The following is an 18,313-nucleotide window of genomic DNA, read 5'->3' as shown; positions in this document are numbered from 1 at the left end:
TAAAAATAGAAACAAAAAAAAAGTAAAGCAATTAAATCTGGAATTGCAACAGGAAGATTTTAACTTATTCATAATTTAAAGTATATAAAAAAGTTAATCTTATGAAAGATGTTTAGAAAGACATGGAAAAATAGTTTCAAATATTTAAATTTATCATAAAAAATACATGCTTACTAAAAAAAATTTACATATTTAATTTACACAAAATGGGTTTATTTTAAACGATCATTATAATTAATTTTTTATTTTATTTAAAGTCTTCGCGTAAAATAAAAATGTTAGAAAAGATGTATGATTATTTTTTGTTTATAACATAATGATTTTTTTATTGCATTTAAATTTTTAAAACATTGAAACAGCCGTGGTCAAATTGCAAAGAAAAAAAATTATTAGTGCGGTCAGTTACAGAGTGTGATCGCACGCCATTCCTATCCAAGCCAGTACCAAGTTGAACTTTCCCTAAAACGCAAAGGACCCTTTGAAAATGTTGATGAGCTATATAAAGTTATTGAAACCACATGGAATGAGATTACATAAGAAAAAGTTAATAAACTCATAGAGTTTATGCCGAAAAGATGTTCCATGTCCTAAAAAGTAAAAGTTATGCCATTAACTATTAGTTTTAGTATTTTTGAGAGTAGTTGCCATTGTTTTGGAAGATCACATTAAAATAGCAATTTAAGCAAAAAACATGTTTATTCATTTTCAAGTAGTCTTATTATGTACAAATCTTTTTTCTTATATACACTACCGTTTATAATTATTCGAATAGCATTAACTTTTTTTAAAAATGCTATTTTTTATTTAACAATTTTTTATGTTTATTTTTTACACTATTAGATAATTTAAAAGTATTTTGGTTAAAATGCTTTAATAAAAATCATAAAAATCATAAAAATGCTAGTGGGGAAAACTACATTAAAAACGGACCATCAATGACTGTAAACGTAGACCAATAATTCAAAGTTTTAAATCTTTGGTTTCAAGATAAGATTGTTTGTCTGAATAAAAAAATTGCTGAATGTATGATGAAATAGTGTGTATAATCGAATGTAAAACATGGTGGATGTAATGTTTAGGTATAGGACTGTTTTGGTTTGATTACCACAGGTGACTTTGTAAAAATAGAGGGAATAATGACAAAAGCAGTTTACTTGTACACTTAAAAAATCATGCTACACCTTCGGAAAGATGGATTAATGGGAAGCCATTTAATTTTACAGGAGAAAATGACTTAAAGCTTAAATCTAAAACATATTTTTCAAAATATGTATAATTTATTTAACTGAGTTTGAGAACCATTGAATATTGAATATAATGATTTAGCCTCCCCAATCACAAGAACTCTCTCCTATTGGATTTTTAGGGTAGGAATTAAAAGTAATGTCAAAAACTAATGCTTAATGATGTTTAAAATGTGGAAATAACTTATTAGTAAAATTGGTTTTGACATATTGGATAAGTTGTTAAGCAAAATGCCAAGAATATGGTGGTTATTGTTGCTAAGGGTTTAAAAGGATTAAAAAGACAATTAAATTATAAACTAATCTATTGGGACTTGATATTACTTTTTTTGTAAACCTAATAAATAGAAAGATAACATTTAATTTATGTTTTTTACTTTGCTTCAGTTTCTTTCCCAATAGTAAGCAAAACTTTCGAATCTATCAAAATGTATGACCATTCATAATTATGGATGGTAGTGTAAATAAATAATATTAAATGTATTTGTTTTTTTTAGTTTTCTCTGTCGATTTAGCTGTTACTGCTTTTTCTATATCTTGCTATTTACTTTTTTTAAATTAATATATGTAACGTGATATAGGGTTTAGTATTGTAATAAGTAGTGTATGTGTATATTTATATTTTTCTATTTGAGTTTGCCTTTATTTTGCTTTTTTACAATTGTCTATGGAATTTTTTTTCTCTCACTCTATCCTTCTGAACTTATTTTAATTAAAATGTGTGTTTTCTCATACATTTTTTTCTCACTCGACTTATCTCATCCATTCATTCTCTCTTTTTTTTTTGTTAGTTTTATTCCTTTACTATTTTTGTTCTGATCTCGATTTTTTTAATAATATTGTTCCTATTACTTTTTTTTTATTAATTGCAGTTACTTTCTTTATTATTTTACTTTCTTTATTATTTACCTGTCGTAATATTTTTTTATTTTATTAGTTTATTTTGTTAAAGTGTCACTCCAATGACTAATTTTTAACTATATGAGTGACACCGAACCTATTTTTCTAAATTATAGTTATATTTGTAATTTTTTTTTAATTTTATGGTTAAATAAATTGATATATATATATATATATATATATATATATATATATATATATATATATATATATATACATATATATATGTGTGTATACACACACATATATATATGTATATATATATATATATATATATATATATATATATATATATATATATATATATATATATATATATATATATATATATATTAGGAGGTTATTGTTTATCATTATTAGTGACGCCAGAAATCTAAACGCACGTTTAAATAACATGTCTGAGGTCATACTGAAATAACCTGTTGCCAGGGGCTTCAGTACATATATTAACCATCTTATAGCCTGGTGCCACAAAGAGTGCCACTATACTGACTACGAGTTTGGGATGGGAATCTTTTCTTTTATTATATTTCTTTTTTTTTTCTTTTTTTTCTGAAAAACTATATGCTATAATGATAATCAAAACTAGTGTATGTTAATCTATATACACCATAGTATTTATATAGATGTATATATGTGTATATATATATGTGTATTTATATATATAAACATATATATACATATATCTATATACATATATATTCACATATATATACATATATATATATATATACATATATATACATATATATATACATATATTTATACATATATTTATACATATATATATATATATATATATATATATATATATATATATATATATATATATATATATATATATATATATATGTATATATATATATATATATATATATATATATATATATATATATATATATATATATATATATAAATATACATATATATAGACATGTAAATAAATATAAACAGTAATGGTAATGGACTACTTAAAGCTACAAAGTTTAAATGGAGCAGAAATAATGAATCAGTTTACAGTAAATGCAAAACCAAAATCTGAGTTAATTGAAGTGGAAAAGAAAAAAAAAGGCAGAACAAGTATTGGTTTGACAATAATCAAATGGATTTTTACATTCTTATTGTTTTTTGGAATTTTATTTTGTTTAATTGGAAGCAAAATTTCCATTTTGTTATTATCTAAAAGGCTGAATAAAGCAAGTTTTTCCACATCTCCTAGAACTTGTAAAGATAAAAATTGTACTTCTGAGACTGCATTTGTTATGCTGATTTTTATCATGATGATACCTCATGGTGTGACTTTTTTAAGAGTTCTGATAAATTCAGCAATTTCAAGTGAAGAACTCAAGCCAAAAAAAACAGCTATTTTATGGGTAAAATAGTTTTGATTTACTTCTTTTTTATAATTAAAAATGCAGCTTTTTTTTTAAATAATTTTTGTTTCAGGGTATATTTATAATTGAACAAGTATTTTTTTTTTTAAAAATAATTTTTGTTTTAGGGTATATTTAGTGCCATTTTTGAAGTTATTGGTATCTCCATGTTTACTCTTGTGATTTTTACTTTGGCAGAAAATCCTATTCATGCAATTCTATTCATGAATGGAATATTTATTCTTCAAGCATTTCGACAGTTGATTAAGAGTTTTATAAAAAAACCTTGTGATTTGACAAATACAGTTCTATATGCTGTTGCAATTTTCTCAGGTATTGGTGGTTATGCATATGTCATTTATTTGGTAAGTCTGATAAGTTATATGAATATAAGGTTGATAAAAAATTAAAACAGTTTTCAGTGTAACCATTATTATTAGTTGTTACCATTATTTAGATAAATTACTTTTTACTTAATTTATAAACTTCTTTAGTTTATTTGAAATAACTGTTTGTTTTAATTTTTAAAATTACAGTCAAAATCAACAATTCTACGAATCTCACTTCCAATATGTGTTTTATTCTTGTCATTGGCATGGTCTTCTAAGATATTTCAACTGCAAACCCAATCAAAAAACCAAGAAACAATATATGCCAATAACATTAATTCAAATACAACAAATAATAAAATGAGTAATAATCAAGCAGATTTGATACTCAGTAATTCAATTAGTATTTCTGATGATTTATCTGAAAGAAGTGGAAGAAATCTTGTTACTTTGGTTTCATCAGCTGTAAAGTTGATTCTAACACCTTTAGTTGCATTTTTTATTAACTACTTTTTTGGTATTACTGATTTTAAAAACCCAGGAGATAGTTTCAAGCAGGGCTACATATTTTTCAGTTCAGATCATTCTCTTAGTTTGTTTATTACCAATGTTGTTACAAGTTTTGTTGGTTTTTTTTTATGCTATTTAGCATGTTCAATGAATTTACAAAAAATTTGTTTTTTTGTTCCTCTGCTTATTTCAACACCTATTTCAATTTGCTTGGTACTCGTTGGAAACACATTTATTTTTAAAGGTTTTGATGATTTTAAGAATTCTACAGATAAGTTGCCTACTACTGTTGCAATTTGGGCTTTACTGTGGTTTTCACAAGTTTTAGCTATAAATATACAAATGTTTAAATCCCAAGAATTTTTGATGGCCAGAGAGCAGTCTCTATTTTGGTTGCCAACCTATAATGGTAATTGTTTAAATAAAATATTAAAACATTTTTTTATAATTTACAATATACAATATATATATATATATATATATATATATATATATATATATATATATATATATATATATATATATATATATATATATATATATATATATGTATATATATGTATATATATATATATAGATATTATTATCAGGGCTTGTGATGAGGCGGGAGCAATTGCTCCGCACACATGAAACACGCCCGTAAATGACCCTCCGGGCGCGACAAATAACACTGGCTAGTATCGTTGCGAGAGTAAAAAATTACGCTTGTCTGAAGAACTTGCACGAGAGAAAATTATAAGTTGATTTTATCGAAAATATTTTTAGTAAATTTTTTTTGCTGAAGTCAAAATATGTTTAAAGAGTAGAGTTTGCATATTTGTAATAAAGTAATTCATGCATAAGTTGTGCGCAACGTACTTTAAATTTAATTTATGCGGTCTAAGTTCAAATTAAAAATGATTTATTTCTTCTATTTAAAAGCTAAATCAAGCATTTTTTTTTTTAAATTTAACTTGAACTTTATCATATTATCCGCTTAATCGTACCCCTCGCTTACTCGTATGGTTTAGGGTCCATTTGACAAAAAACTTTGCCTGACTAGAACTTTTACTTTATATAAAGTCCATGTAATAAAATAATAAAACTTGCAACACTTCAATGAAAATTCCAAACTTAAATGTTAAAAAATTAATTATCTCGCCTAATATTTATAAATATCTAATGTAATATTTATAAATAAATATCTAGCGTAAAAAGTTTATCAAACTAAAACTTCACTTAAAGCTTCGATTTCGTAGGTTTGATCACATTCTATTAACTAAAGACTTTTATATTTAAAATTCTAAAACATAAAAACGTTGGATTATCAAATATTTTTTGTCAAATATAAGTTAATAAACTAAATATTTTCACTGGTATCTTCGAATCAGTTCAGCTTATATTAAAGTCTATTTATTAAAAACACAATTTAGAATTAAAAAAAAAATTTCAAAAAACATTACCTATAGCAAATGTATTTGTTATATAACTTAGAATTGAAACTTTTGGAAGCGAGCTCACAAGCAACTAAAGAAAAAATGTCACTAGTTTCATAACGCATTTCTCAAAATATACGTCAGTGTATAAGTTATTTATATATTATATTTGTATAAGTATATACACTGGCGTAGGAACAGGGAGGGCGAAGGAGGCAATAGCCCCTCCCCCCCCCCCCAACTAAAACACTGGAGGAGGGGGAGGGAAACTGCATTTAGTTATGAAGTCATTACTGCTAACAGATAGAATGGAATGTTTAGTATTTTCAAGACGTTTCGTCCTAATGAAAATAGAAAATTTAAATTAAAAAATTAAAACTTGATTAAATTTAAAAAAATCATTTTTATCAACAAAATCGTTTTAATCAACAATAACAAAAAATCGTTAAATCACATCATCACGCTCGTTGATAATGTATTTTAGTATTACGAGCGCAAAATATCGCGCTGGGCTATTTTATTCATCACATATGTTAAAATGGTTTTAAATGTTGTTTGCAATAGTATAATAATTACCTATAATAATAAAATATAATTAAATAAATTAAAATAGTAATATTTTAAATTAAATTTGAATTACTTGTAAATAGTTAATAAACTTCTAATTATATCCTTTATCTTACAAATATATTTATATTATTGTTATTTTTAAAAAGCTTGTTTGCTGGAACAACATATTTTATACAATCGGAAAAATGAAGCAACTGATGAGGATCAGTTGAATTATCACGAAATTGTTAAGGAAAGCCAAATCTTTATTTGTACAACAATGTATCATGAGGCTGACTATGAAATGGAACAGCTGCTACAGTCGCTTTCTAGAATTGATCAAGCTAGCAGTTATTGTAAAAGGCAGTTTGAAGCTCATATTTTTTTTGATGATGGTGTTCGAGGTATGTAGATGAATTGTCATGCATCATTTAAATGATTTCATCAACTTTTTATTTTGATTCTGCTATTTTAGCTTTTTTTTATATAATAATTATATTTAATTAATCATTTATAAAATAGTTTAAATTTTAGTCAACAAAAAATATTTTTTTAATGTCAATCTAAAAATGCAAACATATATATATATATATATATATATATATATATATATATATATATATACACACACACACATAAGGCCTTGTAAAGTGTAAACTGGTGCACCATTTACGTAAGCGTTAATCCATTTAACGTAAGTGGTAATCCATTTCAGTTGAATCACTTTTTATCATTTTTAAAAAAAGTTTAAGCGAGAAGATAAAAGAAGAAATTAAAGTTATTAAAACCACTTATGAAGTTTGAATGACAATTACATAAAAATGTTTGCATAAAAACTATGTTTGATATCTGCGTATTTTCAAATGTAATTAGTTAAGAAAAAACAAAGAAAATTTTTTTTTTATTTTTCTAACTTTACCATCAAAAATATTCAGCAAAAGAAAAAAAAAAATGACGCTATACGATGCTTAAAAAAAGAAATAATAAAAGAAACATATAAAAACTTTTATTTATCATCATGCAAGTGCAAAAATATTTACTTACGCAATTTTTCATATCAAACAATAACAAAAATAATTACCAAATTAAAAAAATAATAATAAAAAACAAAAGAAATAATTATTTGCTTAAAAATAGCGCACATTAAATTTTATTTTATATTAGCGCCACTTTTGATATTATAAATTTTGTTTGTTTTGTTATAATGATTGATTTTATCAAAAAATAAAAAAGAAATAACATTAATTATTAAAAAGTTTAACCAACATCTTATAAAGAGTTTATTTTATTGTTATTAAAAAAAACAATTCCTTTTATGGATATGACTTTATTATTAGTTTTTTTGCTTAAAATTAAGCAATATAGCTCTTGCAATGTCTTTGTTTATATTTTTAAGTTTTATTTTGCAAAAAACAACAGTTTATAAAAATAATATTTTATAATAGTTACATCAGATTGTGCTAATAAATGTAACTTTTACACAGCTTTGATATTTATATTGTTAAAAGTTAAATTGCACCATTAGTGTATTTTAAATTTATTTGAAATTAAATTTAATGTTAAAAATCATTAACTAATGTAACAAAAGTTAAACTAATGTAAAAAAAAAAAAGATGAAATATAAATTCATTACGTTATGAATAACATAATGATTTGTGTGTGTATATATATATATATATATATATATATATATATATATATATATATATATATATATATACCCTGCTGTTGCAATAAAGTGCCACTACATCTACTTTAGGATGGATTTAGGATGGGGCAGCAATGTTTTCTTTCATTATACTTCATTTTTTCTTCTTTTTCTGAAAAAGCTGTATGCTAAAAATAGGGGAATATTTTTAGCATGCAGCTAACAAAGCATTTTGCTGTACTACATCGTTTGATGTCGAGTTGCGGCCATTTTTCAAAATAGCCACTATAACAACAATTTTTTCCTAGGCCCCTACATGTTGATCCAGATTAGACCTTGTGGTATGTCCTTTCTATGGTTTCCCGGGTCAAGGAATTTCAATTTCAATTTAAAATTGACGCTTTAATAATGGTTTATTTTATATGCGAATAAAATGCTACAGTTTACAATTCTAAGACATTCCAAAAATTAAGAGATTGTTTTGTAACTTGTGTTGTAGTGATTAATCCTGTCAGATCAGGTTATCCTGCTACTGGTAACATGTAACCCAGTACAATCTGCTTCATGTCCTGCTGCCTTGTAGGATACGCTTTTTTAGGCAAAGGCTAGGAGATGCCAACTCCAATTTGAAACACCCCCTGCCTTGGGGCTCTTGGTTGAGTAAAAGCTAGAGATGGTGTCGCGATAAAAATACTCATCTTGGGCAGATATTAAATGCACCCAGCTACTGTCTTGTAGAAGGCCTCCTAGGCAAAGACTTAAGGGGTAAACAGATTCTATCTGTTGACCAGCTTCGCACCCCTTCTTCATCTATTAGGCTGGCGCAGATGTATTTTAATACATTGCTTCCAGTTTAGGATGTTGAATGCTGGATCTTCTTGACTCAATGCATGGGTTTTGCTTGTGTCTCTGTTTTTATGACTAGGCAACTCATTCTATTATCTCCTAATGAGGGTACAGCTCTAAAACTCAGTTTTATGGTTCTGAGGCTGGCTTGTAGTCAGGTTTCCCGAACTCTGTGGTAGCTCTCAGAGAGACTGATTCCATCAACAGCTGAAAAATATCAAAGTATTTAACAGTGCCATGTTGCGCATGGATGGTGTCCCTGTTTGTACTTTTGGTGTGCATTGCGGAGGCCACATTTGGAGCCCTTTGTTACGGCTTAGGGTTTATTAGTAGTAATGAGGCAATTGCTTGGGCTATTAAGCAGTGTTCTGAGTACTATCTATGCTTTGAGTCAAGTTCTTCAATCTAATTTAAAAAATGAATAAAGTACCAAAAACTATAAAACACAAAAAACCATCATCATCACCAAGTTCTCCAAACCTATCATTCACTAATATTCGTGGTCTTCGAAGTAACTTTTCTTCTGTTGAGTTTTATCTCTTGCAAAGTTCACCAGACCTACTTGCTCTTTGTGAGACTAATTTGAGTTCGGCTGTCTCATCTTGTGATCTTAGTGTTGATGGTTATCTTCCTCTAATTCATAAAGACTCCAATAGTCACATGCTTGGCCCGGGCATTTACATTTGTAAGAATTCACCCATTTGTCGTGAAACTAGGTTTGAATCCACAGACTTATCTTTTATGTGCTTTCGTTTAGCACCACTTCACTCTATTGCCTTTCTCTTTGTTCTATATCGCTCTCCTTCATCTCAAGACTGCACACTTTTTGACGTTATTTCTGATCATATTGACCAAGTCCTCTCTCTTTATCCATCAGCTAACATAGTTGTTGTTGGTGACTTTAATGCTCACCACTCTGAATGGCTTGGCTCTAGTGTCAGTGATTCGGCAGGCATTAAAGCCCACAACTTTTGCCTTTCTCAATCCCTAACTCAAATAGTCAACTTTCCAACCCGCTTTCTAGACAACCCAAATCATTTACCTTCTCTACTTGACTTATTATATATTATATATATAATAAGTCAAGTAGACTTGACTTATTATATTCTCGTGATGGCCCTTGGGTAGAAATCTTTCGTCTTTCTGTCGACAAATGTGCTTCTTACATAACTTCGTGGATTCAGGCTGGCATGGAATCTTTTATTCCCTCTCGACGATTCCAGGTCAAGCCTTACTCTCCTCCATGGTTTTCTTCACACTGTGCTGCTGCGATTGCCAATCGAAACCGTTACTTCCATATTTATCAGCAAAACAATTCTTCACAAAACAGAAGTCTGATTATTACTGCTAGAAACAATTGTAAAAAGGTTTTGTCTAACGCCAAAACCCGCTATTCTCAGTTCATGAAATCTCGTATCTTATCTCAAAAATTAGGCTCTCGTGACTTCTGGAGAATCTTTAATAATATCAATAATAAGGGCAAATCTATAATTCCACCTCTCTTGTATGGTTCAGACTTCGTCACCTCACCTAAAGACAAAGCCGAATTGTTTGCTAAAAACTTTTCATCAATTTCATCTCTTGATTCCACTAGTTGCCTTCTACCTGATATTGCCAACAAACAGGTTGATCAATTGCTTGACATTCATATTACTCCAGCATCTGTATCTAAAGTGATTTCCTGCCTAGACTCTTCTACAGCTTGTGGCCCGGACAACATACCTGTTATTGTCGTGCAGAAGTGTTCTCCGGAGCTTTCATCTATACTCTCAAAACTATTCAACAAGTGCTTATCAGAGTCTTGCTTTCCAGCCTGCTGTAAAGCGGCATCTGTTATTCCTATCTTCAAAAATTCTGGAGAGCGATCCGATTCGTCTAACTACCGTCCCATAAGTCTTCTTCCTATCATAAGCAAGGTTTTTGAATCTTTAATTAACAAACACTTAATTTCTCATCTTGAATCGAATAGCTTACTTTCTGACCATCAATATGGATTTCAATCTTCTCGTTCTACAGCTGATTTGCTAACAGTAATAACTGACAGGTTTTATCGTGCATTAGATAAAGGTGGAGAGGTTAAGGCCATCGCTCTTGATATTTCAAAAGCTTTTGATAAAGTTTGGCATGCTGGTCTTCTCCATAAGCTTTCTTCTTATGGTGTATCCGGCAACATCTTTAAGATTATTGAATCCTTCCTTTCCAATCGTAGCATAAAAGTTGTCCTCGATGGACAACACTCTTCTTCTTATTCTGTAAGTTCAGGGGTTCCTCAAGGTTCTATCCTTGGCCCTATACTCTTTTTAATTTACATTAACGATCATCCAGATATTCTCACATCTAAGGTGGCATTGTTTGCTGATGATACTACCATTTATTCTTGTCGTGATAAGAAACCATCACCCTCTGATTGCTTGGAGGGGGCATTTGAGCTTGAAAAGGATCTCACTTCTGCTACAGCATGGGGCTCACAGTGGCTGGTGAACTTTAATTCAGATAAAACTCAATTTTTTTCAGCCAATCGTTATCGCAATAATTTAGATCTTCCTATATTAATGAACGGTGATGTACTTGATGAGTCACCTACTCTTCATCTTTTAGAATTAACTCTTACTTCCAATCTTTCTTGGAAACCATATATCAAATCAGTTGCAAAATTAGCATCTGCTAAGGTTGCATCTCTTTATCGAGCTCATCACTTTCTTACTTCGGATTTTATTCTCTATCTCTATAAATCTCAAATCCGGCCTTGTATGGAATACTGTTGCCATATCTGGGGCGGATCTTCTAATGATGCCCTTTCTCTTTTAGACAAGGTGCAAAAATGCATTGTAAACATTGTTGGACCTGCTCTTGCAGCCAACCTCCAACCATTTTCACATCATCGTAATGTTGCTTCTCTTTCTCTTTTCTACAAATACTATAATGGGCACTGCTCTAAAGAGCTAGCGTCTCTTGTGCCATATACTATAATTCATTCTCGTGTTACTCGTCATTCAATTAAGTGTCATCTTTTTTCTGTGACTGTTCCTAAGTGCTCCAAAAACGCTTATTCGTCTAGTTTTTTTCCTTGAACATCAGCTCTTTGGAATTTGCTTCCTTCATCTTGCTTTCCTGATTTATATAATTTGCAATCTTTTAAGTCGTCCGTCAATCGTTATCTTGCTCTACAATCTTCATTTTTTCTCTTTCAGTAACTTTTAACTTTAATTAGTGGCTGCTTGCAGCCTTAATAGAAGCGAAGATGTTTAAAAAAAAAAAAAAAAAAAAAGATGCGTAATGAATAATTTACAGTTTGTTCTTATATATACATCATGAACAAAATATATTATTAAGTATTTATTCAGCAGTTAAAACACTTTTCAGTAATCAATGTTGTTGACAAGATCGTTCACAGGCTTGCACTTTGATTTATTTGTTGTGCAATTTCATGCGTCTTCTCTGTCTGATATCAAAAGCTACAGTGAGATGTAAATAACATATATCGCCGAGGAGCTGACTTTCAGATAATGAGTCTAGTATTTCAATATCAGACTGTCACAGGTCCTCTCTGCTTTTTACAATCCTCCAGCACTTTAAAAGTTTTTGAATTTTTCTGCTTTTTCAGTTCTTTCTTTTTCACAATAGATAGTTTTAGGGCAGCCTGAGCAGTTGCTATAGAGTTCTTTTCTAGTTTTCTGGCCTGCTTCACTTCATCAGACATCCTTGACCATTTCTATTTCTTTTTCTTGTCCCCGCATGCGAGCTTGGTAAAGTATGAATCTCTGAGTAGACCATTTGTCATCACTACGTTTTTTCTGGATAACGTAATGACGATTGTGGAGCCACTACATATTTTGACTCGGTTGTCAAATTTTGCAAATTCTGATTCATAATCTAGGTTGGTGAGAGGTGCCAGTTTCAACTTTTTGCAAGCGATATCCAGATTTTTGAAAAAGTCCATTTCAGATCATTGTCTATTGAGCGTTTCTAATACTTCTTCCAGAAAAGCACTGATAAGAAGGTCTTGACCAGCAGTTGATTGACTTTTCTCAGCTTTTAGGTTTCTGAGTTCAGGAATTTCAAAAAATGTTCACACACCATCCCAAGATCATTCATCATTTGTGAAGAATTTACGGTCATCCACCCCCAGAAGATCCATTATTGGAAATATCAAGATTTTGCTGATTTCAGCATCGATTTCGGCACACAACTGAAACCAATCATTTTGAATGTACATAGATACTGCCGACACGAACTTATTAGAATTTATGTCAAACACATTACTGAAAAACTGCATTATTAACTCTCTCTGTTTTATGAATGTTATAAAACTCTCTGTTTTATGAATATTTTTCTCCTTTTTTATTTGGGTCGATTATAGTTATATGATCGGTTATAGTTATATGATACATTAAGTCCTGATGGCCTGCTGCTTTGGTAGTGTCATCCAGAACCTCTGTGATGACTGAATCACCTTTATCGAGTATGAGGTTGACAGCCATGTTCATGTTCAGAAACACTGCATCTTGAAGATGTATCATATCATATCGATGCATTGTGGACCATTTCATTTCTGCTTACCTTGTAGACCGCTATGCTCTGAACTGTGGATTGTATTATCTGTTCTTCGACAGTGTGACAGCTAGTTTGAACCTTCAATTTTGGAAATGAGCATGATCTGGCGCAGAGACTGATGAAAGTCTTCGGTGTACTCATTTCTTCTGCTTGCTCCATTTCCTAGACTTGGTGCCTAGACACGTAAAAGTGTAAGACCCGAAACAATTATTTTAATTGAATAGTTCATCTTTTTCCGCCATTGTCTCACCATTTTTTTGCTCCAGTTTCTTTTGGTACAACTTTTCTTTAGCACACTTGTTTAGTCATGCTGTTGTTAAACTCATTTACTTCTACGTACCATTCATCAGATTTGTTATGACTTTTATTTATTTCTTGTTTATGAAATTTGATGAATATCTGATAGTCGGTGTGAAATTACTACTTACCTACTACAAGGCACCCTACCCTAGTACTCCATCACTTTTTGATTGCATGGAACTGGCAGCTGATCTTGAGTGTGATCTCTCTTTAGTGACAGCTTGGATAATTGCAGTGCCTGGTTGGGGGTTGCAGTGTCTGGTTAAACAAAACAAAACAAAACAACTTAGTTGTTCACAATTAATAATTATTGGAATATCCTATATTGATTAATGGCAACACATTTCGGAATTCTCTTTTTTGCATCTTCTTGGATTATAATTCACTACTAACCTCTCATGTAAACTATATATACAATATTTTCACTAACTTTCTGAAGTTTTTGATACTGTTCTAATTAAACACAAAGGTGAAAAAATTGCTCCACATTAAATCAGAAAATAAGTGATCAACATTAAATGGGAAAATAAGCACTCCACATTAAATGGGAAAATCAATCAGAGCACTCAGAAACAGATTGTAATGTGGAGCAATCTTTATATTAATACTTATGTATAAAGATTTTTTTATTTTTTTTTTAATAATAAATTATAAAAATGATATTTTTTATTTTACTAGGTGATGTTGTGAAAGTTTATGCTTTGCAATTATTATCACTTTTAAAGGAAACGATGGGAATTGATCCTGGAAAAGCTTGTAAATTAGAAACACCATATGGGTTACAATTGAAATGGCGTTTACCTAATGGGATGCCATTTATTATTCATTTGAAGGATACAGTCAAAGTATGATATTAATTTAAAGGAAAAGTTCCTTAATATTATCAAGTTATTACATAAAATTGATAAATATCTTAAATTACTTATACATGTATAATAGATTAATACTCTTCTAATAGATTTAAAAAATTTTTACAACACAAGTTTGTTTTTAGGTTAAATCAAAAAAAAGATGGAGTCAAGTTATGTACATGTCATATATTCTTGATTTTAAAGTCAAACAATGTAAAATTTTAATTGTTATAACGCTATTCTTATATGATTGATTATATTGACATTCCACAACGGAGAAAATAGAATTAGCTTCACCTTTATTTTTTTTTCTAATTTAATAAAAATGGCAGTGAAACAATTATAAAGTCTACTTTATTTCTTATTATCTTCTACTACAACTAAAAAGTTTATAAATTGGTATGTTTAATTAATTACAAGTGGAAAAAAAATTAAAGGTATTCAATTTGTGGAGAAAATAGAATTAGCCTCATTTACGTTATATACAAGAAAATACAGAAAATGTTTTGTTTTTATGCTCATTTAATATTTAGATTGCTTCCTCAATTTTTAATGACTTCAAATATGTAACTTGACATACTAGTCACAAGATTTTGGATAGTTTCTATAGATATTTCATTCCTAGCTTCTCTGATATGAGTTTTCAGTTCCAAGGTGGATTCAAATTGCTTACCATTTTCATAAACCTTTCTAGAAAGTATTCCCCATAGATTTTTAATTGGGTTAGGATCTGGACTAGATGCGGGCCATTCCATTACGTGAATATTTTTTCTCTAAACCAAGCTTTTGTAAGCTTTGAGTTATGGATAACATCATTATCTTGTTGAAAAGTGAAATTTTCACCCATTAATTCCTCACTATGTTCAAGCAAACTTATTTCTAATAAGTCAATGTAGTCCTGTGAATTCATTTTTGTTGAAATCCATGCCATTGGAAGTTTTCCAGAAAAGGAAAAACCCCCAAAATCATAGCAGTTCCACCACCAAAGTTTCAACTCATCCAAGTTTCTTTCTCTTTTTGAAGATCGTGCCAGTAATATTGATAGCCATCAGAACCATCTAAATTGAACTTTTTTCATCACTGAAGAGAACTTGATGCCACTCTTTCTGCTAAGACATGTGTTCTTTTTCAAATTGCAATCTAACTTCTTTATGATGAGCAGAAAGTTTTGGTTTTGGTTTACGCTTTTTCCAAACTGTGTTTGGATCTTCATGTAAGATTGTAAATCAAGACGAATTTGAAATGCAGTCATGTGTTGAGCAGTAGCACGAAGTACAATAACTGGTTTAGTACGATTATCAATTTTATGTTTGCCACCACTTTCTTTATAAGCTCCATAATTAATGCCAATCTTGAAGTAATTATTAACCACTTTTGGAGATCTTTTAATTTTCTTTGCAATTTCCCGATTAGATAAACCTGTATCTTTGTATGCTTTGATTACTGCTAATTCTTCATTCGTTAAACGCTTACCCTGTCCCATTTCAAATTAAGGTATCAAAAACCAAATGTTAAAAACTTTATGACACTGATTTCACAGTCTTTGTTTAACTTACAAATAATAATAAAAAACCAAGTCACAAATGCATATCACCAGATCAAAATATACAAGTAAACTGAAAATAATTATTGATGAGGCTAATTCTATTTGTTACCGCAAATATCAAGTATTATACATTTTATGGTTTTGTCAAATGTACCGCAATTTAATTATGCTATATTATAATCTAAGAAGTTGTTTGTAACAATAGTTATATGTGTGTGGATAAAAAAGATGCACCGCACAAACTTGCCTACAAATTTACAAAATACTAATTAATTCTATTTTCTCCTCTGAATTATCAAATTCTTTTCTCTTAGCAAACAAATCTGATGATCTTACATACATCTTAGCAACTGATGCTGATGTAATGTTTACTCCTGATGATGTAATGGCACTTATGGATTTTATGAGTAGAAATGCAAAAGTTGGTGCTGTTTGTGGAAGAACTCATCCATTAGGTTCAGGACCATTGGTTTGGTACCAGATATTTGATTATGCAATTGGTCATTGGTTATTAAAAGTATTAAAAGTTTTTAAATATTTTTTTTTAGTAATAATTAAAATGCTGCATTAAAAAAAAAAAAAGGAATAACTAAGATAAAATAATTAATGCAATAATTCATGCATGAAGTAATAATGCTTTAGTGGATGATAATTTTAAATTGTATGAAGTTATACTATATTTAGTTTATTTTTCCTTTAAGCAACTAAATGTGTTTATTTGCAACTTATTACGATTTTAAATTAAGGAAATACTTGTTTACTGATTTTTTCATTTTTTTGATAATTTTGACTGATTCATTTGTTTCGGTATTTTCTTGCATACAGATAGTAGGCATCGGTATTTTCGTGCATACAGATAGTAGGCATTGTGTCTACAAATAGTAGACACAATGCCTACAGATGGTAAACATAGTCAGTCCTAGTTTTTCTGCCATACATTACATACTGGAGGTATCTGAATGAAGTTTTATTTTAATATTTTCAAGGTTCATCTCTTATAACTAGAATTAGAATGATTTTATTCTAAGCCTTGCTTAGGCATTTATGCCGAGTTATGTCATCTTTCTTCTTTTTAATTTTTTAAATCCAATCACATCATGTAAACAACAAAACAAAAATTTCATTACTATCTTATTCTTATTTTTCTTCTTATTGACTCAAAAATAATATTCAGCTAAAAATAACCATTATTCAGCTAAAAATAACTATTATTCAGCTAAAAATAACCATTATTCAGCTAAAGCCAACCTACCAGTAAAGGTATTTAACAATTTTTAAAAGCTTTTTAACAATTTTCTTTTGGAAAACTTCACACAACTTTACACACCTTATTGAGTTTTCTGGCAATTCAGTCATATACAATCCTTTACACACCTTATTGAGTTTTCGGGCAATTCAGTCATATACAATTTATTTTAACTTTTTCTCTTGCTTTTACCTTTTTTTTTTACTTTTTTTTTATTACTTTTTGTCTCAAACTTTTTATTTTTAAATTTATGATTAAAATAAAAAAAAAGTTGAATGTATTTAGCACACAGCTAAGTACTAAGTTTTTTAGGTAGAAATACTAGGATAAATAAATAGATTTCATTTTTTATTTCAAAATAAAAAACTTTAATATGAAAATTGTTTAATAAAATAAAAGTCTTTTATTGTTTTTTATTTTATAAAAGCTTTGCCACTCTAAGCAAACAGCTGATCATAATAAGTTAGTGGTAGCCCCTCTTTTTTTAGATTTTACTTTTTTTTCTTAAAAAGTAAAATAGTTTTTTTAAATATCATTAAGGTTGCTGATCATGTATTTGGAACTGTTTTATGTTCGCCTGGGTGTTTCAGTGTTTATCGTGCTGCTGCTGTAAGAGATATTCTTCCACATTATGCAACTGGTGTAAATTGTGCAATGGATTTTCTAATGAAAGATATGGGTATTTAATTTTGTGCTTTGTTAATAAGAAAGTTTTAATATTTAAACTAAAAAGAATTATTTTAGTGTTTTGTATTTTATATTTCTATATTTTATGGTTTGATAATAAAAAAATTTTATTATTTGATTATAAGAAAAATTTTAAACATTAAATTATTTGGCATCATAAATGATGGGTTTTTAAGAGGTTTTTGTTTGTTAAGACTTGAACTCTCAATTTTAAGTTTTTATCTAAATTTCTTTTTGAAAGTTTCTATTTATATTCAATGATTTCATTTGGTGTGATGAGTGTTCTTTCAATAAAAAGAAAAGTTTTTGGTTTTT

At 28.9% G+C, this 18,313-nt stretch overlaps 1 protein-coding gene across 1 annotated transcript in view; it reads left to right on the top strand.

Moving 5' to 3' along the window:
* The first annotated feature begins 3,066 nt into the window (after window positions 1-3,066).
* LOC100206524 (uncharacterized) overlaps window positions 3,067-18,313 on the top strand; it is a 54,129-nt gene continuing 38,882 nt past the window's right edge. The window contains exons 1-8 of the mRNA XM_065811416.1: window positions 3,067-3,517; window positions 3,646-3,882; window positions 4,054-4,765; window positions 6,488-6,724; window positions 14,347-14,513; window positions 14,663-14,732; window positions 16,380-16,582; window positions 17,852-17,990. Of these exons, the coding sequence (XP_065667488.1) occupies window positions 3,101-3,517; window positions 3,646-3,882; window positions 4,054-4,765; window positions 6,488-6,724; window positions 14,347-14,513; window positions 14,663-14,732; window positions 16,380-16,582; window positions 17,852-17,990 (2,182 nt within the window). The 5' untranslated portion in view covers window positions 3,067-3,100. The remainder of the gene's footprint in view (window positions 3,518-3,645; window positions 3,883-4,053; window positions 4,766-6,487; window positions 6,725-14,346; window positions 14,514-14,662; window positions 14,733-16,379; window positions 16,583-17,851; window positions 17,991-18,313) is intronic.

The sequence above is a fragment of the Hydra vulgaris genome, chromosome 12, assembly GCF_038396675.1.
Source record: "Hydra vulgaris chromosome 12, alternate assembly HydraT2T_AEP".
NCBI lineage: Eukaryota > Metazoa > Cnidaria > Hydrozoa > Anthoathecata > Hydridae > Hydra > Hydra vulgaris.
Note: the sequence above shows the minus strand (reverse complement) of the source record. Positions and strands in the feature narration are given on the sequence as shown.